This window comes from Streptopelia decaocto, assembly GCF_964273445.1.
Source record: "Streptopelia decaocto genome assembly, chromosome: 4".
In the NCBI taxonomy this organism is placed as follows: Eukaryota; Metazoa; Chordata; class Aves; order Columbiformes; family Columbidae; genus Streptopelia; species Streptopelia decaocto.
This window is the reverse complement of record NC_138658.1, coordinates 1064325-1089410: the sequence shown is the minus strand read 5'-3', so window position 1 is coordinate 1089410 and position 25086 is coordinate 1064325. Positions and strand designations below refer to the sequence as shown.

The window sequence follows — 25086 nt, the reverse complement described above, 5'->3', positions numbered from 1 at the left end:
CTATTTTTAAAATGCCACAGTAAAAGGCGTCTCACAAGAAACACGCACGGGATCTGCCATCAAAACAACAAGCTGGAGAACAAAGATGAATAACGAGAAGTAGTTTATTATTCCCAACTGCTAAGGCCCTGATGAGCTTTCAGGAGAGCCTGGCCAAAGGAAAGGGGCAGGACCCAGCTGAGCAGAAAGGGTGCAGAACGGGCAGGATGGCTGCAGGTCTCACACAGCCCCAGAGCTGGTGGCTGTGAAATACAGCAGCTTTCTCAGCTGCTTGCTTGTTTTATGCCCTATTACTGGTAAAATTATTGCTATTACGCTGTAAAACAGGCAAAGGTTTCGGGATCTCACCCACAGCAAGGAGTAGGCTTGAAAGTCAAGAAAGTGCCGTTTGACTCCATGCAAAAGGGATAACCTGATTCTGGTTAAGCCTCACCTATTCTTCAGCTACCTAAAACATTTTCTTTATGGTACAAAGAACGTCATGGGATTTTGCACTTCCCAATGGGGAAAATGCACGCTTTCCGCCAGGTTATCACGCTCAGGGCAATGCAAAGGCGAGCGGCTCTGATGCCTGGCGGGAACCAGGGCCCGTTTGCCCTTTTTGGTGCATTTGCTGGGACAGAAGAGCTTGACCTGCGAGCCCATTCCCGGCTTTTCACGGAGCGTGCAGCACGACCCACGCTCGGCTTCCCATCCAACACACGCCAACATCTGCAACCGAGCCTCCACCCTCCATTTCATCCTGTCATCTGCTCATTGCGCCAGGCATTTTACACACAAAGCGCCTTCACAAAGAGCACGCAACGAGCAAAACGCATTAGACGTGATGCTCTGCACCAAGAGCAGCCTCCAGAAATCATTTAGAGCTGCTCCTGATTTGTAATCAAAGCAGCGGTTCTCAACACACAACAAACGTTCGCGTGCGTTTCACAAGACACGGCTGCTTCTCACTTGGAGGGAAAAAGAACATATTTAGCAACGGGCAAAAATCTCAGGGAGGTCTATGCAAGAATTTCCCATTACCTTGAGCACCCCTGAGGTGAGGCAGTTGAGATGAGAACAAAGAGACAGAACAAGCCCTGCGATTCTTGTGAATAATTAACTTCAGAACAAGAAAAAGCTCTTGTTGGAAAACACCTTTCCCGAGCAAGCACGGCTGGCAGCAACACAGGGCACTCCACAGGAAGGAAAAGTGTTAAATGCATGGTGATAAAGCTACGATTTCTCCAGGAATGCTCCTTTTCAGTGTTAAATGCATGGTGATAAAGCTACGATTTCTCCAGGAATGCTCCTTTCCAGGGCATCTGCAGAGAAGCATCTCCTGGCACTGAGCTCCTGGGTAAAATGAGAACCTTGGCAAACGGGAACACACCAGAACAAGCCCTCAGCATTCCAGACTCACACCTGCTTTACATCAATGAATGAGATACAATAGTATGAATAACCATACAAGGTACATCTTCGTAGCATTTAGCACCAGTTAGTGTAATTCCACAAAATAACACCGCAGGTACAATTATTCCTTCGCGCATTATGTGATGTGCATTTATACCAGTCGGGTTAATAGAAAACCTCCTCTCGGGCCATGCTCACGATTCCTACCAGCAGGAGCTAAAACCAGAGCAAGGGGCCCATCCAGCGCCGGATCGGCAGCAGACAAGGTGCTGTGAAGGCTGGAATACCAAAGAAACCTGCTACAGGCTGCACGTTCTGATCTCAGTTTGACAGACGGGAAACGCATTTCAGTTCGCAAACCCCCTCTGAGGACCTGGAGGTGTTCAAAGAGAACGAGCCACGCTTGTTCTGAAAGGGCTTTTAACAGTCAGGGGACAGAGAGCTGCGTTCTCTTATAGAGGCAGATGTGCCAAAACCATTATAGAAATGACCACAGCAGGATGTTCCCTGAGCTGGGCTCTCAGACCAAACCACAGGGCTCACCCCTTCCTGTCCGTCCGCAGGAGCCGACTCAAGCGTTCTGGGGGAAAATTCACCTCTTTGCTGTGCATTTATGGCAGTTTTTCTCTTTTGACCAGCTGTGGAATTTTTCTCTCACTATCTGGACACCAGTTTTGTTTCCAGCCACCAAAGTGAACAGCGTTTCTTTTTTCCAGCAGCCACAGATACAGAGAGAAATTCTGCAAGTCACACTATAAATTATGGAACAGGGCTGAGATGCAAACACGGGTTCAGAAAACGCAGGCTGGATGCTAAGCTTGCTTAGTTGACACCAGGCAGGAGACAAAGGGAACGTTATCAGCTCTACAACAAGCAGGAGCGGGGCTGGTACGTTAGTGATGCTGTTCAGCGAGCAGACCTGACACAAACCCCCCGTAACAGGGACCAGCGCTCCCTGCAACAAAACAACCATGCCCCAGAGCCAGAAAAAGCAGCAATTCAACCCAGGTGCCCAGGTGCACTAACATTTGCCCAAAAGACTGTGAGATTCGCCATCCGTTCCCACCAGACTTCCTACCAGTCTCCTGACTGTTTAAGTCCCGACAGTCCTTACAGTGCGCTTCTCACTGTAGGTATGAAACACACAGGTGTTTGCACATCCCAGTCCAGCCGTCTGTCTGCTCCGTCCTGTGCCTGTGAGCCCTCAGACCGCCTCCATCGCTCCCCTGTCCTCAGAGTAGTGTTTTACACGGCTGTTTCCTACAACAAACCTTAAAACTACACATAACTCCATCAAGGCTGGAGAGCGAATTATTTGCCCGCATGCATATAAAAGCCTATGGGTTTTCCTCACAGTGGCTTTAAATATGTGTTAGCTGACTTCACCTTCGCAATCACCTCTCTGCTATGCGCCAGTACGGCCGAGGAAAAGGCAGCGGAGAACAGATGTATTTTATGATGCTGAAATTCATAAAAAACGGGTGGGAAGTCATCCTTTTTCCTACTGATTCACATCCATGGTTTGCCCAACAATTCCTCCCTGCTCAAGAACCAGCCTGAGTTTTCAGACCCACGGAAAGGTCTGTGTCCATCCTGTGTCCATCCCTGTGTCCATCCTGTGTCCATCCCTGTGTCCATCCTGGGTCCATCCCTGTGTCCATCCTGTGTCCATCCTGTGTCCATCCCTGTGTCCATCCTGTGTCCATCCCTGCGTCCATCCTGTGTCCATCCTGTGTCCATCCCTGTGTCCATCCTGTGTCCATCCCTGTGTCCATCCTGGGTCCATCCCTGTGTCCATCCCTGTGTCCATCCCCGCGCCCATCCCCGTGCCCAGCTGCGGGTCGGGGCAGCTTTGGCTCCACAGGACTTGCCGACTCAGAGGAACTCAGCAGACATTAGCACAAAGTTATTCTTAATTCAAGCTACCAAGGCTTTATCAGATAAGAAGTTTAAAAGCTTGCGGTCTAAAATTCCCTCATTAAAGCCGAAGGGACAGAAGCAATTGTTGCAGCGGATTTAGACACTGAGGATTTTTTTCCAGTTGCTGTGGAGTATTTTCCTTTTCTTCCCTCGTCATCCCATCCCATTTCTCTTGGATTACAGCGCTGCTACTGAGTCCGCTTAATGAGGTTTGCACAACATCATAGGCACTTGATGTAGCTGTCACAGCTCCCATCTGTAATTAATCCTCGCAGGAGCTGGAACACTGCACAGCTCGTTACCGCAAACTGTGTTTCTAATGCAGGAGAAGTGTACAGCCTCCAGAACTCTGATGTGGCAGCGGGTCTGTGCCATCATAGCCCCCCTGCGCCCATCTGGCCCGTCACACCAGCCGGGCAGAACACGACCCGCAGGACGAGGTTGTGAATGGGCTGGACGCCAGCAGCAATGGAGAAGGGAGGGAACCCTCCCTGTCCCCTTTCCTTCAAGAAGCACACAAATGATTTCATTGTCCACGTTTACAGACCATTTCTGTGCAGTATTTGCAGGTGGCTCCTTCAGCAAGAGTGACGTGCAAGCAAGGCCCAGCCATTCAAGCTCAAACATCTGCTTTTGACCTTTGTCTCACTTACACTCCCCAGCACCCCAAATAGAAGTGGGATTAGATCCAGCAGCTACACAGCTGCTCCTCGGGATGCGCAGTGTCCCCTGCCGATGGGGACGCTGCACACGGCCGTAGTTTTGCAAAGAGGTCCTTCCCAAAAGCTTCCCGGAGCTGAGCATCGCGTCTCCTTCCCGCCTGCCTAGAGGAATCCAAACGAGTGCTACTGCAGCGCCCTTTTGCTGATCTATATTGTCCCACAGGACTGAAGTTCTGGCCTGCCCTGAGTGCGCAAAGTCCACAGCAAACAGCACGGAGGCTTCTTCCTTCCCTACGTCCACAACAAAATCTGATCAAATTGCACACAGGACCCCATCAGTACAGGTCTGTACAGCACTGTTCCTGCAGGAACTTATCCATACACATGCTCGTATTAAAAACCCGGGCCAAACACTAGGAGAAAGGGAATGGGAGAAGGGAAGGATCTGAGGAACTTCCCTATCAAACCCCTCGTCGCTGCTCCGATTTCCCTTTCTGGTCTGCGGTGAGGAAGGCTCACAGCTACACCGCACCGCTCTCGCTTCACCGTCACCATATGGACAACGCAGTCAATAAACCGGCAAGTGGAACACAAGGAGGCCAAAAGCTCATCACAAAATCCTCTGGAAGTCCATACAAAATGACGATTAAGAAAAAGGGGAAACAAAGGGGAGGAGAAACAGAAAAGCACTTTTCTTTGGATTCCTGAAACATCCTCCGCCAATTCCTTCAGGCACACGGGGATCATCAGCGGCTGTGTGATGACCAAACCGACTGTGCCAAGCAAAAATAAAGCACCATAAAGAGCCTCATTTGACTTCTCGGCAGGCACAGCAAGTGCCCTGGCAGGAAGCAGAGCCGCGAGCACGGAGCCGGGCGCCGTGCCCAGGGAGCGGGGCGAAGCACAGACCGACCGCCAGCACCCCAGTGCCGGGAAGGCGAAGACCAGCACGTCTGGGGAGCGCAGCCGCCAAAACCACCGCAGACACGTGGGGCAACAACGGAGAGAGCCTGGCACACCTGGCACTGGGGGCCGCGCTGCTGCGCCCGGCTTCACGGCGAGCCTCTGCACACCCTGAACGCCATGCCCACAAACCCGGGTGGTGTGAGCTTTGTGCTTTGCTCCTTAGTCTATTAAAACCCACGTAACCAGCGTTTTTGTATGGGGAAGCTGGCACAACACAGCATGACCACGAGACAGGGAGTTCTTCATGGTGTGCCGAAGAAACACAGCACTGCCTGGTTTAAGAAAAGGAGGAATTGTCCCAAAGCTACCAGTCCGGCTTTATTGCCGATAGCTTCACGTGCACCGGGACAGCCAGCAGCACAGAGACAGAGCAATGAATGAGTAACCGCTCTGCTCCCAGCAGCCGCGCAGCAGGGCAGATCTCAGGACTGCTCAGTGCGGTAGCTCTGAGTACGACTGAACCCTGCAGGCGTTCTTTTCATTGAAAAACCATTACAAAACCCAAGAATCCTAAAGAGTTATCACCACCCCTCGCTTCGAACTGGCCCACAAAAAAGGTTAATCAGCACAAAAGGAACTTCCATCCCCGCCGGGGCAGCTGGGGGTGAGGTGTCTGAGGGGAATCTCAATCCCACCAGCAGCACGTGTGCTTTAACACGTTCCCCGAGGCCAGCTTTCCCCACAGCTCCTATCCAAAGCTAGGTCACTTCTTTATGTGATTATGTGTGAGTTTGGCTCAAAGGAAACGAGCCAAGACTTCACATGTACGGCCACGATGAGGAAAGAACAAGAGCTGGGGTTACTGCAAAGCCCCTCCAGGTACAGCTACAAGGTGAAGCGATGATCTCCTTGGAAAACACGGATCAAGCAGTTCCCATCTTGCCGAAAAAGCTCGGCAGCTGGCGGGCTGACAGCGGCGTCAGGGCCGAGTGCTCCGCTGGTAAAACGCCATGGACATCAAAGCAGCTAAAGCCATTTCCAGCAGCTGAGGACCCACCCTGGAGCCACAGAGCACGGGAATTCAGGCTCCCCAAATAGAACCGCGCTGATCACATTTCCCCAAGCGTCTCTGGCCTCACCTCTAGTTTCTCTGTAAACTGCCGAGTCTACAGTCACTGTCTAAATTGCTCCGGCGCCGCTTCCCAGAAGGACGAAGAAGGAGAGCGGGTCCCGTGCCAGCCCTGGCCCGGCCGCAGCCCCGCGCAGCCGCTCCATCGCCGCACACGGCTGCCGCGGCCACCGCGGCTCAGGCTGACAGAACGGGGACGTCAACGCCCCGCGGCCCTCCTGCCTCCACACCATCGCACGGGCAGGGCTCAGGGCACCCAAACCTGCCCCAGGTGAGTCACACCCTCACCCAACTCCCGGCTTAGTACAGGGTCCTTAGGCTTTAACCCAAACCCAGGTAAACCACCGTCTTCCTCCACAAACCTGGCATCCTTGCCTACCATCCTGTCACGCATTTGGACGGCGGTGCTGAGTCCAGTGCGCTTGCGGGTTTGCTTGCACAGGCTGGTCTGGACGCCACAGAAACCAGACCCCTCCAAAAGAGAAAGGAAATGTTCTTTAGCAAAGTAGAAACTCCCGGATGCATCCTTTGCTACGGCCCCGTGAAACAAGAGGCTATAAACAGCCCCCTGAAACTCAGCTCCATTTCACAGCTCACCCAGGCCGTTTCCACCGCAGACAAGCACAGCCGTGACACTTATGGCACTCTAATTATATTAAACATCTAAAGCCTTTAAAATATTGCTGTAACCATCTAAAGGAAGAAAGGATCAATTACCAAGGCTATTTTTTCCTATTCCATCTAACTGAGAATAAGCATTAAGAGGCTGTTCTGCAAGATGTGACGGATTTAACCAGATGCTCTCATCATTTCTACTGCAGTGCTTGAAAAAAAATACTTTCTATAAATACACGAAAAAAGCCAATGAACTGCAAAAGCATGAAATGACTTCAGTAAGGTTAAAAACATGCTGGCGTCATACAGAAAGCACTGAAAACATTGTGTTTTGAGACCTCACTGCAGCTTTTACATACACAGCACAAGTGCTGATGTTAACGAGGAGGTTGCTTATCGAGGCTGCCATAGGAGAAACGAGCATCTCCTCAGTCTGAACGTGTGGATTTATCAGCTATTTCTAGAGCGTAAAGACGGCACTTGGGTAAACAGGACGCCGAGTGAAAGACATGACCTTGAAGATCAGATCAGATCAGATCGGCCCCCTTGCTGCCACCTGCAAAGCAAAACACACATTTACACGCAAGACTATAAGGAAAGAAATAATTGCCTATTAGCAAACTGCTGTGGTTCACTGGGCTGGACTTGAATATTAGAGCAGGGCCTAACAATCTATACTTACCTACCACAGGAATGCCAAGCTTCTAAAATGAACCAAGCCTAAGAGCAGACAGGCTGCGCCTGCCTTCTAAACCAGAGCTGCCCAGCAAAAATGTCCTGCTTAGAAGGCACCGTCCCTAGTTTATTTTTAATACTAATACATCCTATTTTTATTAATGAAACAATCATCACAATAATAGTAAAAAAAAGTGCTAATAAGAGGGGTTCATATTACAAACCAATGAGGGGTCCATGTTACAAATCAAATGAAATAAGGAAGAGGGACGTAAGAACCCTCTTCAGACCGCTCGGTGGGAGCACAATTCACTGGTCTTGTGGAAAGTTTCCCACAGCACCTTCAGGTTCCTTTTGCACGTGGTGACCTTGCACAGCCACTGCGGAACGGAGATCACCAGGAATCAATGCACACGTTCCGCGCTGCCAGTGGAAATCGAACCTGGCTTTTCAGAACTGGACACTTCCAAAATGCCCGTGCTCTACAACAAACAAGGAAATCCAGCGGAATAAAGATGTAGCAAGTCACTTTTACTCTGTAATATTCAGAATTTAACTGCAAATTAACTCCTTCAATACTAAACAAAAATAGGCCTTTTACATTTATAGCAGAATCTAGAAATCTGCAAAAAACGCACAAAAGAAGTTGCTAACAAGTCTGCTCACGTTTCCACCTGAAACCGCCGTACCCAGCTCAACGCATCAAAGGATTTATTGCACCCACTGACTCCAGACTGACTGTTAGTGTCAGCAATGACAGCTCTGCCTAAATCAGTTCCCGAGCTCGTTCCTAAACCACCGAGCCCGGGTCTCCTCCGCACGCTCACGGAGCACAGAGGAGACTGGACCTGCATCCTGCTCGCGCGGGTCCGGCACCACAAGGAACGTTCCCACAAAAAAGTTTTCTTCAAAAAGTTTCATTTTGATCTCCAAACTTGTGAATTTTTTTGAGTAACAAAACATTTGGTTTAAAATCCTTCAAATAGATACAGGAAGGAATCACGTTTGGGATTTCCCAGCCGGGGAGGAGGGAGAGCTGCTCCTCTCCAGCCATCCTCAGGAACACGGCTGGGGGGGTCTGAAAATGCCGAGGACTCTCCCTTCGCCACAGTGTTCCGGCTGCTAATATAGATATTCCCAGCGCCGAGCTCACGGGCTTAGTCAGAGGATTCATTACCGAATGATTACAAAATCAAGCCAGTATTTTATTCCAGCGGCACTCAGCAATAAATCACAGCCCTGGGGGAATTACAGCGCTCTTCCAGCCGGCTCTGCCGTATAGGTTCACACGGGAAGCTGGTTAATATGCATGGCAGAAACACAGACATCCCAGCGTCATGAACTCGAGCACATCCCAGCACCACGTGGCTGCCAGCGCGGAGCGGGGACACATCAGTGCACCCCTCTGCGAGTGTCACAGCGGGGACTGGTCCATCCCTGACACGCCTCCCGAAAGCACCACGGAGCATCTTGGACCCCTTGAGAAATGCAGCAGGTACAAGAGCAACAATCGGAGAGTTCATGCTCACTGAAAACTCAGAGAACTATTTATCCCAGACAACTTTACAGCAATGACCGTAACCAGTGTGTGCGACACCGGTGACGGTGAGCGGGTTGCACACCGGCATTCCTGATGGGGACACGAGCTACTCAAAGGAAAAGGGTGTTTCAATATGAACACCCCGTTTTGCCCCCTATGTGACTACCCCGCTACCCAGATGCAAAGCTCAACCTTAACGGACTTATGTGGCATTTTGAGAGGTGACAAGATCACACCCCAACTCTCTTTTATACATTCAGTGTCGTTCGGTGATGTACAGATCCATCCAAACCAAGCTCTCCTCATTTTATCTCTCCTGAAACTACTGATGTACACGTACATTCAGTGTAAACACCTGAAACTACTGATGCACACGTACATTCAGTGTAAACACCTGAAACTACTGATGTACACGTACATTCAGTGTAAACACCTGAAACTACTGATGCACACGTACATTCAGTGTAAACACCTGAAACTACTGATGTACACGTACATTCAGTGTAAACACCTGAAACTACTGATGTACACGTACATTCAGTGTAAACACCTGAAACTACTGATGCACACGTACATTCAGTGTAAACACCTGAAACTACTGATGCACACGCATGTTCAGTGTAAACAGCACTTCTATAAAATATCATCCAGGGATAATGAAAACTTTCTTGTTGAGCTCAAAGACCTTTAAAAGTCATCTGATAGGCATTAAAGTTACATCCCTGGAATATGATGGAAGACTTCTGAGTAGCCCACAGAAACAGCAAGACGACTGTTCCAGAACCGCAACCCACTGGGTGACTTATGCAGCTCTGAATGATGGTGCTGAAGAGACAGAAAATGAGTTTTCAGGCAACTTGTCATTTACAACACGCAAGAAACAAGGACAGAAAAGCCAGTGCTGATAGTTCGAAACTAAAATCATGTTTGACACAGAAAGACCGAATGCAATTCTTCCTGCAAAGCAGATGACCCCCTCGTGCCCCCTCTCCCTGCAGGCAACACCCGTTGGCCACCATCGCTACCAATGAACGGGACACGGCAGCCCCCACGCAGAGAGAACATGCCCACAGGAAACCCCATGGAGCTTGTCAGGGCTGAGGAGAGGGAAGGAATGAGGAAACACAACCTGCACCACCGACCTACGGAACAAGAAACGCAGTTTTCATGTGGGGAACTTAAAAAGGAGAAGTAAATTATAATGCACCGGGAATTATTTCCTAAGCAAGGCTCTCCAAATGCATCTGGAAAGATGGAAGGCACAACGACTCGTGAAATTTATAAATGCTGGGTAATTATCTAATTGTATCCACGAGAAATCCAACACCTCCTGACGAAGCTTTGGCATACAGCTCCCACATCTGGGTTATTCAATGTTAATCATCTGCTTAAGCCAGCGTGTGCATCTTGGAAAATCACTGAGATGGGAAAGAGAAGACACACAGAAGGGAACCGGACAGTAAATCCAGAGAGAGTTGAGAAATACCCATCTCAGGGTGAACCAAGCCAGCAGTTTTGTGCATCACATAGTGTGTTAAGGCGCAGTGTGTGCCGCGGCAAGGCTGCCCCACCGCTCGGCCAGGTCAGGAGGCCACGGCTCCTCTGGCCGTGTCCACCTCTGCTGCCCCCACTTGAGATCGTGGGGCATCTCTCATTCACATCAGGACCTTCAGCTGCACCTCCAGCCACTTGCTGGTTTCTCCTCTGACACGCGTGTGTATCCAGGAGGAGCTGCAGCATTTACCTTGACAGGCAAAGCCACAGGTCCTTTCTGGGGCACGAACACCCTCAGCACCCCCAGAACACAACAACAGCTTCAGGAGCTGTCTGTGTCACCTCCTCAGGTGTTCCACAGAGCCGACAGCCACACGGGACGGGGCAGCTCACACCACTTGTCGGCAGAAGGACAAAGCACATCAAATAAGGCTGCACTGATTGACGGTGGGCACTGTGTCCAACTCCTTGGACAAAGACAGGAAACTAACCTGAAGAAGTTCAGAAGTTTTTACTGTATGTTATTGGGTATTCAGAGAGAGTTTGAAGTCGCTACATAATAAAATAATTGTGGTAGTCTTGGAACACGCTAATCCTCAGCCGTGCTAGTGTTGTGCTCCCCTGTTAAATGAGGGGTTTATTTGCCTCGCTCTGAAAAAATGACATTTAGATATCTCTATATTAGCATCACCAAAATACACAAGAACTATTACATATTAAAGTGTGTGCCTTGATTCACAAAGAAATAACTCACAATCAGTAAAGAAACAAGAATTCCCTACCTCCTCAGGTGAATAATCTTCATCTCGACTCTAAGCTGCCGAGAGCCGGTGCCACGAAGCGCAGCCGGCCTGTCCCCATCCCTGTGTCTCAGTGCTGGCTTGTCAAAGGAACACAAGGAAGGAACGCACGTGCAGCACACGCTTTATTCGAAAAACACTCTCCATGCCAACACTTTTGCCTTTATTGTTGATTTTCAGTTATCTCAGCTTTCCAAAGCACCGAGCAGAGGGGATCTCCTGCGTGAGCAGCATCTTGCATTAACAAACCTTAACCGCACACAATCCACGCCAATCGAGGGGCCCGTTTTCCATCACCTTGCGCTTGCGCCCACAGCCACACAGACCAAGCGCAAGGTGGGTATCAAGCCCCACGTGCTGCATAAAACCATTATTCAGCGTTAGGCACTGTAGAAATTCGCATGCAAAACCTTCCGCTGAAATCTTCAATTCTCAGCTCTATTTTCTGCAGTAACTTGTTATCCTTCTAAAGAAATTAAAGCCAGGCTCATTTTTCCGTTGCTAATTGGAAGCGTTCTCTAAGCAGAGCGCTTTGCACTGGCTAAGATTTGTGTTCAACAGTCACTAAATGGATTCAGAAGATGAGCTACCTGGAGCGGCACGTTCCAAATCCTGACAAAGGCGTTTTCTATTCAGCACGTGTCCCTCTGACTGCTGACTCAGCACTGACTACAGACAGAAACAGGAACCTGATTCAAAAGGCATAAAATCACTTTCTTTAAACTTGAGACAGCAAAATATACAGATGTACCAGAAAGACATCATCACGTTAATCAGAAGATTCAAAGGGACACTTTATTAAGCAGAAACGCAGCCACATCGGACAATTCAAGCTGGTTTATTATCATGAACTTCGAGCTCTGAGCACCAACACTTCCATGTGCTTTTATCTTCAGACGCAGAGCTCGAAGCCAGCGCTTGGTTTCTCCACTGCACCCACACTTGCCACTGCAATTAAGTCAGTCAAACATCATCGTGTACAAAACGCCTGCAAAGCCGAGCGAGAAGCGACCTCACCACGTCCCCTCCTGCCGTGTCCCCGTCAGCCCGGCCCCTGGCGAGCGCCCGTGGGAACTCGCACTAAATGTGCACGTGCAGCCAATGATCTGATTGACAACAGAGCGCATGGAATTGGATTCATACAACGGACATTTGTCAACATCTTGAATCGACTTCCACTGTTGTTTCGCAGCCTCCACCATGACTGACTGCAGAGCAGAGTCCAGCAGCCGAACAACTGACCTGTCTGAAGAGCTGGATTTTACTTTCTTTTCCTTTCTGGAACAGTCTCTTTTTGACGGACCGCTAATCCTAAATCTCTTCTTTGAAGACGTGCAAGTCAACAAAGCATTCCAATTAATTTGAATCATTCTTCAGGCAGTTTCAAAGGTAAAAGGGAACTAAGGTGTTCTTTGTGTAGCAGTACAGGACCATTCACTGTGTGTTAGCATAGGACTTTGTTCATCGTTTCCACCCAAACTGCAGATTAATAATGTATTTCCTTTCAAGAAGAGCTGCCTGGCTTGTTCGATGCTCTATAGTGTTACAAAAGCCCCGTTTGTCTCATGAAACCCGCACGGGCAGCAGCCAGCGCCCAGACTCGCGGTTACACACATGGCCAGCAGTGCTGCGGCGCCCTCGGATCACCACAAAGTGGAAACTCAGCGGAGACAGGGACGTGTCCTCCCTTACTGCAGTGTCTGCCAGACACGAGGTGCCATTGATCCAGCCACACTTGGCGTTTAAACCAACTCCCACCTTAACTCACAGCCCAGGGCTGAGAGCGCCTCCAGCACAAGGCAGAGACCAGACACGGCTCCATCGACGCCTCCCACACCCCGTGACGTCCAGCGAGGTGTCAACGTCTCCTCATCCCCACCTACATTCCCCCCAGCTAGTAAGAAACACACAGTAATGTGTATTTTCTTTGCTAAGTAAAGGAGGCAGCCGCCTGGTTGTGTGGGTCCAAAAGCTCCCTCCGAGGTGAGGGCGGATGAGGAACACGAGCATCCGCAGCACCGATGGAAATCAAACATAAAACTGTGCTTTTCCTCAGAAAAAGCCATAAACACGAGCTGACCCTCGATACACGAGCAGCTGAGTCAGCCAAGCGAGATGCAGAACACGAGCGGTGGTGATAACTGGAGCGGCGCTGCAGCGCCTGCGCTCGCTGCACTTTACATGTTTGATTTATGCCCCAAGGAGTTTTCGATCGACTTCAGAGCGCGGGTTTGCGGCAGAAGGGAGCGAGACAGCCCAGGGCCCCGAAACACGACCTGCAGCAAACAGCCCTCCTGCAACAACCCGACAACCTGCAGCCCCCTACACGTGGAACTCCCAACAACCCCTCACGAGCAGGGAACGCGAAAGCCAACGGCATTTCTAGCCGTGGTTTAACACACAGGGGTTTCTACAGATCTATCCTGAGGTCTGTCACAGCCGCGTCCGATGGTGCTGCCGCTCCAGGGGGAGCCAGCAGGTGAGGCTGCAATTTTTGGCCCAGTGCCTTCTTGTCATTCAGAAGACCCCATCTTTTCCAGCGAGTAAATGGCTTGTAAGCAAACGCACCCAGAAGGCACATTCCTCTCCTGGAACAGGTTCTATACAGATGACATCTCTAGCTTGCACGTTCGTCCTGGGATTTCTTCACGGAACACATTAAGCGCATATTTCTAAAGTCATGTACAAATGGTAAAGCCACGACTGCTTCCCGTCTGCTCCCCTCTGGGCACACAGCAGCACCTCGTGCCGAACCCCACGGCCCAATCCTGCTGCACCCCCCAGCTCTGCTCTGGCAGCGCCCCGCTCCCGCAAAGCTCGGTTTAAGCCACGATGCAGCCCAGACCAGCAAGCGGAGCTCAAGGCAGAGCTCCCACGGAGCAGCACGCAGCCCAGAGCAGCTTCCCCAAGCCAAATCCCCCCCCAATGGCGTCTTTATAGTCCAGCTTTGTCAAGCCACAGCATGAAACTGCGCCCACCTTTTCCTTTAGCTGGTCACACCACGACTCATCACACTCACAAAACCTGGGGCTGTTCCATGTTACCGCCAGCTCCCTCCGGCTGGCACTAGAATCAAGATATTAAGGCTAATTTTGCAGCTGCTGCACACGCAAGAGGCTTCAGCATCTTTGGAAGAAATAACTGTCCGTCTGCTCATCCCTGTTTCCTGTGCCCAGCTTAGTGCTTCTCACCTTGTCAATAAAATCACAGCAGCAGGAACAGCCCGGGTTGCAAAGGCTGGGAAATGGTTTGGGCACAGCAGGGCTGTTGTGGGCTCCATTAAAGAAGGCTCCGTCCACGCTACCAAACTGGCACACAAACCCAACCGCAAGGGACTGAACTTGTCACAGCAGCGCCATTTTCATCCTGTGCTATAAATTATTCTGTCCGTGTCAGCACATCTGTTTTGGAAAGACAGGCAGTCAGGAAAGCGTCCCGCAGAACACACACCCCCAGCTCAACGCACCCCACGGGATTTGCGCTCCCGGAGCCTCGCCAGAGGTGAGACGGCAAGACAAGGACACAGACCACATGCAGAATAGGCTTTCACTTTGCTAATGATCTGGGGTACGGGAGAAAAAAACCAACTGTGTTCATCACGATGACACTGTAACAGAGATGACATGGCAGCTTGCAAACCCAGAACCCCAGCTGGTGACTGAAAACGCCCTCCTCCCCAGCGCCAATAGACACAAGTGCACCAGCAAAGCCAGGAGGCAACGGCTCCCGGGTCACTTGTCAGCTGCACCAGCGCTTCACAGGCACCGCACTGAGCCCGGCTTAGCCAAGCCGGCTTCAACACCGCTGTCACGAGGGGCGCAAACCAGAGAATGAAACCAGCCCTAGCAAAGCTCCTTGTCCGCCTGTAGTTTCCACCGTTCCCTGTGCAGCTCCCAACACAGACACGCAAAGAAACCCATGAAGCAGCGTTACAGAAGATGCACCTGGCCCACAGGTTTGGTACTTTGCACGGGATATTTTCCCCGTCTGAGTCGGGAACTATGCGGATTTAGTACCTGTTTTCAGATTGCAAGCTGTAGCCACAGAGCCTGTCCTTCAATCTCTATGCAATTCCAGAGAGTAATGGAAAGTTGTTTCATTAGTGCGCGTGAAATGGAAGAAATGCTGCAATACTCATGGAGGAGCAAGCAAAGGCCTGATCCCACAGCAGACGTTGCTTGGACAGTGTTATAGGAAAACAGGAAATTAGGATTTTAGGCCTATATCAGTGTTATAAGCTGTGCTGCTAAGGCTGCAAGTCTCAGCTTGTCTTCTGTATATCCCTTGCCCAGAACCATGAGCGTGGTTACCTTATGCTTGCTTTGTACCCGTAGTTAAGACATTGATAAATGCTATTCTTAGGTTTGCTAATTTCTGTGCAAGACTGATGAACTATGGATAACAAATGAGACAGGTAGAACTTCAAAGCTAGCCCTGAGACCCGAGGACCTTTCGTTCGATACTTGCCAACAAGAAAGAAGAAACAGAACCTGCAGACCACTGAGACGGAAGGAACCTGAAGACATTGACAGTGATAGACATTGATAAATTTTGCTTAGTTGCATAATACCTGTTAGAACCCAGCTGTGTTGCTGTATGACTGTCACTCTCTGAGGAGGTGATCCAACCCTGCTGTTCCTGCGAAACTTCTACAATAAATAGTGCTCAGAGTAACCCACGAGAGTTCGAGTCTCTCTCCAGCGCCTTCCTAATAACCTTCTTCAGACAGGAAAGCGGCGCATGTGCAGACGTGACGGGTACCGAGACACGGGATGGGTCCTTGCTCCAAAAATGACGAGCTTGAGTTGCTCAAGTTTCACGTCATTAGAAATGCCGGTTGTAGCCCTGCGTCAGCTCTGTGTGTGACCGAGTCCTGCTGCAGAGCTGCCGAAAACTACTGCTGTCACAGGCATGGTTTCTTAATGAAAAACACTACCATCTTTATATTAAAGACAGAATCTGGAAGCAATTTCCTTAAACGGGATACATCTAACCTAGATCATCCCACAGCCTTCGTGTACAAATGCTACGGCGAGCTACTATTGAGACCCGCACCAGCATTTCAAACACAGAGCAGCAGTGAGAGAAAAAGCAGGGAAAAACACCCATTAGCAAGCAGAAAGCAAATAAACCCCCTGACTGACACTGAGTGTTTATGGGGCAGATGATACCCCCTGACGAACCTTGGGGTCCCTCACGGAGCGCAGGGCTCAGCAGAAAGCTGCACTGACACAGGCAAACACCTTCACCCGCCTGCAGCTGCTGCTTCTTACTCATGGATTATGCACATGCCAAGAGGAAACAAAATACTCCAGGTTTATGAAGAGTGGCTTGGGTACACAGTACTTACCATAGTCAGCTTGGAAGAAAAGGTGTTAAATTGTTGTCATGAATACCTTATTAATTCAGAAAAAAAACAAACCACAACAAAAGATATATCCCAGCATTGCTGAGACATTTTATAAAGTGTTACCTGTAGCCTGCCTAGGGCTGCACGTTTCTGACTCACACGGCTTCAAAAGCCTTGACATCTCTTCACTCCCTGGACAAAGAAGGAGCCTCGGGAGAATGAGAGTGCTTGGCTTCAAGGGCCCAGAGGTGATTTCCAGCCCTTCTAAGGGCAATAATGAGTCTGCTGTTTGTTTCCAGCAGGTCGAAATGCAGCACGATCAGCCACCCCAGTGGTGACACAAATCAGACCCCGGAGCCAAGGCCAACAGCACATTCCCAAACGCTCCCGCATGTAACACGTTCCAGTTCACCTACCTCGAACAACGAGCCGCGGTAGACACAGGCACCTGCGGGACAGAAAACAGGGAGGCCATCAGAAACAAGTAACACCAGCACACCCCAGCGAACCTACAGCCTCCTGTGCAACAGGTGAAGCATCACAGCCTTATAATTGCAAGAAATGACCCCGGCACAGACAACAACTCCCGCTCGCTGGAGGCGCTCGTGTTCTCCCTCCGCTGTCACCAAGGCTGCCCCGTCACGTGGAAATTCTCACAGTCTACGCCTAACAACTCATTGTCAACTCTGAACAACCGTCCGGGCTCTCACTGAACTAAAGGGAAGGCACAGCTACTCGAAGGCAAAACCCAGCCCTTAAGAACACATTTAATGGCACGCTCAAAGGCAGTCTCTTCTCTGTGCTCCTATAAACCCTCTTGGCATTTATAGGAAAAAAAAAAAGCACATGAACATACACATAAAAATGTAATCACTGCAACAAGAGCTGCAGGAATCCCTGCTCCAAATCACTCCCACGCGCACAGCGGGTCCCATTGCACCCAACAAGGGGTGCACGGCGCTCGCCCTGCCACCAGTCGTCCTAAAAGGTTCTCCAGCAAGTGGTATAGATATACACCCATTCAAATATGTTGTATGTGTTCTCCTTCAACAAATAGGTTAGAAATTAAAATAATGAGTAAGTTGGATGGCAGTTCTTCCATTGATTATCTAGGAAACAGCCTGTTCTCAAACTACACGTATCCGCGCACTGAAAACACGACAAGAATGCGAAATCAAAAGCAACCCAAGATGGAAAGAACGCAGAGAAGCTGCCCCAAGGGACCACCCAGGGAACGAGGAATTTCCTCACCCAAGAGCCGCGTTCTCCGTAAAACGGAGAGTGAACCAATGGGTTGGGAACCTGGAGCGCCGACCGCAGCGCTGCTCCCGGCCGCCCCGCCACCCAGCAACTCCGCTCCCTCACTTACCGCAACTTCAGAGCAATTCCCGCTCACGGAAAGAAAAAGGCAACAGAACACTTGGTCACCCTTTCCCTGGACCTCCCGTTACCGCGCTGATCTTCAAACACCGTTATCTCCCTCCCTCCAACATCGCTCTCCCCCCTCACATTCTTCTTTTGGCAAGAATGGATGATTTCAAGGTTCACCATCCAGCTGCACCTCAAAAATCGGTGCAAAACACACGGTCACATACTGTTAAAAGGCACGTGGAAACAAAACCCAAAACTTATTACCAGTTAGTGAAGACCAGCACAACTCAACTGGTTTGCTCCTCAAAAAGCCTCGCTGCCCTTGGATTTTGCTCACTAGCATATATAGATCCATGAAAGAATGAATGTAACAATAATTTAACACCGTAAAACATGAAATACGGCATCAGAGCCCCCGCCAAGGACTTGAAGACCTCAAAAAGACACAGGAAAACTGTTAAAAAAAGAAAAAAGCATTTCCTACTGGTGCTTGAAGAGGCTGTAATTACAGCTTGGGCCCTTTGTGCCAGGCACTGCGAGCGCACTGTGAAAGAGCCGGCGTGTGCCAAGGACTCGGCACACAGCGCGCGCGGAAACGGCCGGCAGCCCCGCACACCCCACACACCTCCCAAAACCTGCTGTGCCCCACAGCCCCCACAGCCCCGCACACCCCACACACCTCCCAAACCCCGCTGTGCCCCACAGCCCCCACAGCCCCGCACACCCCACACACCTCCCAAAACCTGCTGTGCCCCACAGCCCCGCACACCCCACACACCTCCCAAAACCTGCTGTGCCCCACAGCCCCCACAGCCCCGCACACCCCACACACCTCCCAAAACCTGCTGTGCCCCACAGCCCCCACAGCCCCGCACACCCCACACACCTCCCAAACCCCGCTGTGCCCCACAGCCCCACACACACACCTCCCAAAACCTGCTGTGCCCCACAGCCCCACACACACACCTCCCAAAACCTGCTGTGCCCCACAGCCCCCACAGCCCCGAACAACCCACACACCTCCCAAAACCTGCTGTGCCCCACAGCCCCGCACACCCCACACACCTCCCGAGCCCCGCTGTGCCCCACAGCCCCACACACACACCTCCCAAAACCCGCTGTGCCCCACAGCCCCCACAGCCCCGAACAACCCACACACACCTCCTAAAACCCGCTGTGCCCCACGCACACACCTCTCAAACCCCGCTGTGCCCCACAGCCCCGCACACCCCACACACACACCTCCCAAACCCCTCTGTGCCCCACACACACACCTCCCAAACCCCTCTGTGCCCCACACACACACCTCCCAAACCCCGCTGTGCCCCACAGCCCCGCACACCCCACACACACACCTCCCAAACCCCTCTGTGCCCCACACACACCTCCCAAAACCCGCTGTGCCCCCAGCCCCACACACACACCTCCCCAGCCCCTCTGTGCCCCACACACACACCTCCCCAGCCCCTCTGTGCCCCACACACACACCTCCCAAACCCCTCTGTGCCCCCAGCCCCACACACACACACCTCCCAAACCCCTCCGTGCCCCACACACACCTCCCAAGCCCCTCCGTGCCCCCAGCCCGCTCTGCACACGCAGCCTCACTCCAGCCATGAACAACTGGGAAGCAAACGCAGAAAATCCGATTCTTCTGAAGGCAAAAGCACGTTTCACTCCCTCAGGAGTTACAAAGGACAGAACCCATCTTTATGGGGCTCTGAAAATCCTCAGTTACAAATACTTTCCAGGTATATTTTCACTCCCAGCTCTGGGCGAGCCCCCGACGTGCCCACACCGCGCACGTTGAGTTTGGCAACCTCGCTCTGTGTTCCAGAGCCCCGGCTGTGCCGGCAGCGCCGAGGCACCGTGAGATTAACGACTGTGTGCGATTGCAAAGCTCCCCCAAAAGGGTGTCCCCAAATGAACATGTCACCTTCCACACACTGCAGGAGCCTGGGAAGAAACCCTCACACTTTTTGCCTTGGTATTTTTGCGTTGGGCGTCTTGGACGCAGGAGGCTGATGGGGTAGTTACTGCTTTGGGCTCTTGTTTTCGTAAACCATTAAGTCTCCCGGGGTACTGCCCCACAAGTTAATAGCCCAGAGTCACATCTAGCAACTCCCCAGCTCACACGGAGCTATTGCTAACTACGTGTATTCACCAGTGTATCAAAGGGGACACGCAGCGTTACAGCGGGAGCGCTATCTGGGCAGCCTGCCACTCGGAAACCAAGAACCTGCAGCTGCGTTGCCAAAGGAGAAACCAGAAAACAACCCAAGACCACAAGTGCACAATCACATTGCACCCCCAAACTGCAAACTGAATGTCATTAACCCCATGCTGACAGTGTCACTGGATCATAACCTTGCACCTCTCAACAGCCTGCCCAGAACACCTGTTCAACGACAGAACAGGTGAACGCAACACTCGGTGCCTGCAAGGGCGTTCGGGGCGCTCCCGCAGCAACACCCGCACAGCACAAAGTTGAACCGAACCCTCCTTAAACCACAACAAGGTGGATATTGCTCCCACGGCCACAGCTCCTGTCCCTGTCACCCCAGCGTGTGCGTGTCCGGCTTGGCGGGCAGGCGGCTGTGCCCGCACCGCGGCCCCAGCGCCCGGGGTGCCCGCACCGCGCCCGGGGGTGCCCGCACCGCTGCCCCCAGAGCCCGGGGGTGCCCGCACCGCTGCCCCCAGCGCCCGGGGTGCCCGCACCGCTGCCCCCAGAGCCCGGGGGTGCCCGCACCGCTGCCCCCAGCGCCCGGGGTGCCCGCACCGCTGCCCCCAGAGCCCGGGGGTGCCCGCACTGCGGCCCCCAGCGCCCGGGGGTGCCCGCACCGCTGCCCCAGCGCCCGGGGGTGCCCGCACCGCTGCCCCCGCGCCCGGGGGTGCCCGCACCGCTGCCCCCAGCGCCCGGGGTGCCCGCACCGCGCCCGGGGTGCCCGCACCGCTGCCCCCAGCGCCCGGGGGTGCCCGCACCGCTGCCCCCAGCGCCCGGGGTGCCCGCACCGCGCCCGGGGTGCCCGCACCGCTGCCCCCGGCGCCCGGGGGTGCCCGCACCGCTGCCGCCGGAAACCGCCGTGGGTTCGGACAAGCACCCGCAGAGCCGCCCGCAGCCCGGCAGGACTCGCTGCCGCCCCGAGCTGCCTCCTCGCCCTGCGGGCGTCAGGAAAAGGTGCGGAGCGCGGCGGCAGCCCCGGGGCTCCCTCCCGCCTCCCCCCGCCGTGCTCGCCGGGGGACACGCTCCGCCACCCCCGGCGCTGCCCGCCCGCCAGCACAGAGCCGCCACCCCACGCGTGTCTGCGCGCGGGACCAGCCGTGGGCAGAGGCGGGACGGGGCCCGCGCGGCTTCGCGCCGCTGCCCCTCGCCGGGCGCGTGGAGAGGCCGCCAAAATGGCGGGGGGCGGGAGGCGGACCCCCGCCCGGCCGGGAGAAGGGGAAAGGTGCCCCGAACCCCCACCCGTGGGCCGGGGGCTCCTCAGCACGGGCGCTCGGCTGCTCCTCGGGGCCGGGACTCACCTGGGGCGGCGGCGGCCAGCGCGGCGCTGAGCAGGCACCACGGCACCCAGGCGGCGGCGCGGGCGCCCATGGCCCCGCCGGCTGCCCGGAACGCGAGCGAGCGGCGCCGCGCCGGGGGAGGGAAGGAAGGGAAGGGGAGGGGAGGGGGTGGGCGGCCCCGCCGCCCGCAGCAGGTGCCGGACGGCGCCGCAGCCCCCGCCCGCCGCCCAACTTTCCCCGCACACAAAGCGGCCGCGGCCCCGCGTGCAAAGCGCCGGAGCCCGCGCGGCCCTCCCCGCCCCGCCCCGGGCAGCCCCGCCCCCCCCCCCCGCACCTGGGGGGCCCGCGGGGGGGGGCCGGGCCTCTCCCGCTGGTACCGGTGGGTGAACCCGCAACCCGGCCCCGCTGGAGCAGCCACGGCGGCTCCTCCGCCCGGGAGACAAACGTGCGTGTGTCGGAACCGAGCCCAGAGCTTCGTCCTGCTCACAAATCCACGGGCTGGCACTAAACAGTCACCAGCTCTAGGGGTATACAGGAGCTCTTCCTTGGTTAGGGGGGATGTCACTTTCATTTATAAGACCAAGGAAAAAGCATCAATGGGGCAGGGTTTGTTTACTAAAGCAGCACTAGAGCCCCAGGTCCCATTGAAACAGTGTGTCCCTTTGTGTCAGTTTCAGTTCCTCTATGTCTATAAACATTTCCTGTAGGAAGGAACATCAAACATGAGCAACCGCAAACCACGCACCCAGAGCTTAAGTACCAAAGCACTCCGTGCAGTCCGAGCTCTGCTCTCCCCGCCACCCCATTTCCATTCATTTGGCACCCCCGGCTCTGGCCAGGCATTAAAACTGACTCTAACACCCCTCCAGCACCACACAACAGACATTAAAGTCCCTTCAATTAACACTGTCAAATCTTGTCCTTCACATACTTTTTTAAACCCCCAATTCCAAACAAAAGCGGCATTTCTGTTTTGAGTCTATTTAGGAGATAACAGCACAAGGAATTGAAGAATAAGCTTCCAGCTGTCTAGAGAAAGGGGAGATTGTTCTGAGACTGGAAGCTGGAAGGGCACATCTGGCAAGGCAATGACCCAACTGTCAACTGCAGCGCACGTCCCAGAACTAGAGGGACACAAACTCACTGAGGTGGCACAAATAAACCTTTTCTTTTTGTTTTAAGAATCCTTTTATCAAATCTCCAGGCAGAGGTCAATTTTCTGCAGTTTTCTGGTGATTCAAGCCAGACTTAGGGCTGTTGAAGGGCAGGCACGTGCTGGCACAGCCACACAGAGAAGAGCTGAAGAACATGTTCCAGAAGGGGACCCAGCTCATGCCGGCTCTGCTGGCCACGGGCTCGTCTCCGCAGCGCTGGAATGTGTTGGTATTTAGCCCACAGCTGGAAACCTGTGCATTAGGCCTTCCAAAGATGGCAACCGTGATACAGGACCTTGTCGACTCAGATTTCATCCTGTACTTCTGGGACAATTCAAAAAACTGGCAAGTACGTCACCATGAAATGGATTTTTCTGCAAATTCCCCAGTTAGAGTCACCAGAACTTCAGTCTTTACAGTTATTAACTCTTCCAAATGTTACCTGATATTTAGCAGCTATAAAGAAAAGATTGCACATGTATCTTATTGTCTCAGCAGTAAGTAAAGATTGCATATGTCTTATTGTCTCAGCAGTAAGTCTCATAACAAGTGCCACAGCAATACATTACTGATGTGAATTTTTTTTATTATGTATTAATTCCATTTAATCACAGCTCTCCCTGCTCCTACTGTTTGCATTTCCCACCTGCCCTGTCCACACAGTTTTACCCTACCTGATTTTTTTCGGCATCGTTGTCTATTCCAGCTCTGGCATCTCTGAGGATCAACTGGTCTATTGAAGACACAGAGTGGTACAGTGAACTGACCTTCAAAGAATAACAGTATGAGCGCCATGCACACGCAAACCAGAGGTTTTAGCATCTCTGGAGCACAAAGCAGATGGGTTTTGCCACAGAGAAAAGAGGTAAAGAAAGGTACCAACAATCCACGAGCAATGAAACGACTCTGTACTTTCTTCCTTTCCCTGGAGTGAAAAAGCGCAGAGACGCGCGTCTCCTAATCAATATAAAACAGCCAGGACAATTCGCCTTTGATAGCAGCGCTTTGCTGAATTCCAAGCAGCAAAGCCTGTCAAAGCCAAATGAAAATCTCTACCAGTGGATGTTTTGCTTGGCACAGAAAAATAACTTGCCAGAGGCTGCGACTGTGCGCTCAGTAATTCAGTTCTGATACGAAAGATCAACAAATGCCGTATAAAGCGGCACAAGCGTTTTGTGAGAGGACTGAGCGCTTGTTCCAACATGTCAAGACACTGTCACAGCCAAGAAGCTTGGCTTGATTTTAACACCTCCATGGTTGCTCGCAGATAGTTTTGCATTACCTGGAAGCAGGAAGGATTTATTGCTTGCATGTTAAAAATAAAGGATTCTTTTCTTATCCAAGCATGAGATTGAGCACGTCATAGGTTTTACCTGGCCACTTCCTTTGATCAAATGTTGTGATATCGCTAGGAGATTCAATTCTCTCTCTCTCAGCATGAAGCCTGATGCGCCTGAGCCACCTTGGACTAATGGCTATTTTATTTCAGGCAGACACAAGCAGAATTGCTTCACCTATGAGGACCGCTGTGTATTTGACAGCCTGCCTTCAAGTCACTCTTGCGAGACGATTCCTCTGACCTTCCTCACACTTGGTCACCACGCTCAGAAACAGTGTGACTTCAGAACACATCCGTATCTGCAGCTCAGTACTCCAGGATACAACACCAGCCCCTGATTTTAGTTCCAAGTTCTCCACCTCGCCGGGCAGCCCTGACAACACTTGGACAAGGCTGTTGAACGGAAACGCCACGTGAAGGCCGCTCTGACACGCTTTAGGAGACTGCACTGCAAGGTCTGGAAGCTCCACGTCTACAAGACATTACACCCCCTCACATAACACCCGTGACCACAAGTCACCACTGAAATAAAGGACATCTAAACTTTGCCCAGTGTTTCTGCACACAGACAAGCAATAAGACCATCTCCCTGCAGCACATACAGCACAACTGATTTTGTTAATGAACATTCTTAAAACATATTGAGAATTGGCCATTAAAAAATGCATCTCTTTCAAGCCATTGTACATTGATACTGGATTCCTGTAAGGACTAAAAAATTTTAAATAAAAATGTAAATATTTCTCTGGAATAATGAAGAACTCAAGCTCCCGCGGCTTCCTCACCGACACACAACCTGCTGGAGAGCTGCTGTGTGTGCAGTGCCCGCTCCCCACCTGAGCGCCCGCACAAAGGTTGGACTTGCAACAGCTCCAAGCACCCCAAGGAAGATTTAGGTGCCCAAAATAAGATTTGTTTTTCCACAGAGCATCACGTGAGGTCACTTGATAGCATCCCATCTTTCCTAAAGGCTTTGAATTGTAGCCAGCCTCTGCACAGGTCATCTCCTCATTTGTCTTCTCATCACCAATTTTACTAATGCTGGGAAATGAGACTGAATTAGCTTCCCACAAGGGACATCTTGAAGAAAAAGGTCTTGCCTTACTGCTCTCTTATTTCCACTCTGATCACGGCTCCTAAAGACTCAGAGGCCATGCAGCTGACACTTATCTCAGGGCTCCTCCTGCTGGCAAAATCTAAAGTTTACAGGAGAAAATAATAAATTCTTAAACCCT

The 25086-nt window shown here is 52.1% G+C and overlaps 1 protein-coding gene across 5 annotated transcripts in view; it reads right to left on the bottom strand.

Moving 5' to 3' along the window:
- Positions 1 to 21590, bottom strand: part of FRAS1 (Fraser extracellular matrix complex subunit 1) — a 112270-nt gene extending 90680 nt beyond the window's left edge. For all 5 annotated transcript variants that reach the window (XR_014183863.1, XM_082050618.1, XM_082050621.1 and 2 more), the window contains exons 1-2: positions 21380 to 21590; positions 16903 to 16934 (exon numbers count right to left, since the gene is read on the bottom strand). Coding sequence is in view for 4 of the 5 variants with exons in the window: in XM_082050618.1 (XP_081906744.1) it covers positions 16903 to 16934; positions 21380 to 21449 (102 nt within the window). In the remaining variant the exon portion in view is untranslated. The remainder of the gene's footprint in view (positions 1 to 16902; positions 16935 to 21379) is intronic.
- Positions 21591 to 25086: the final 3496 nt, after the last annotated feature.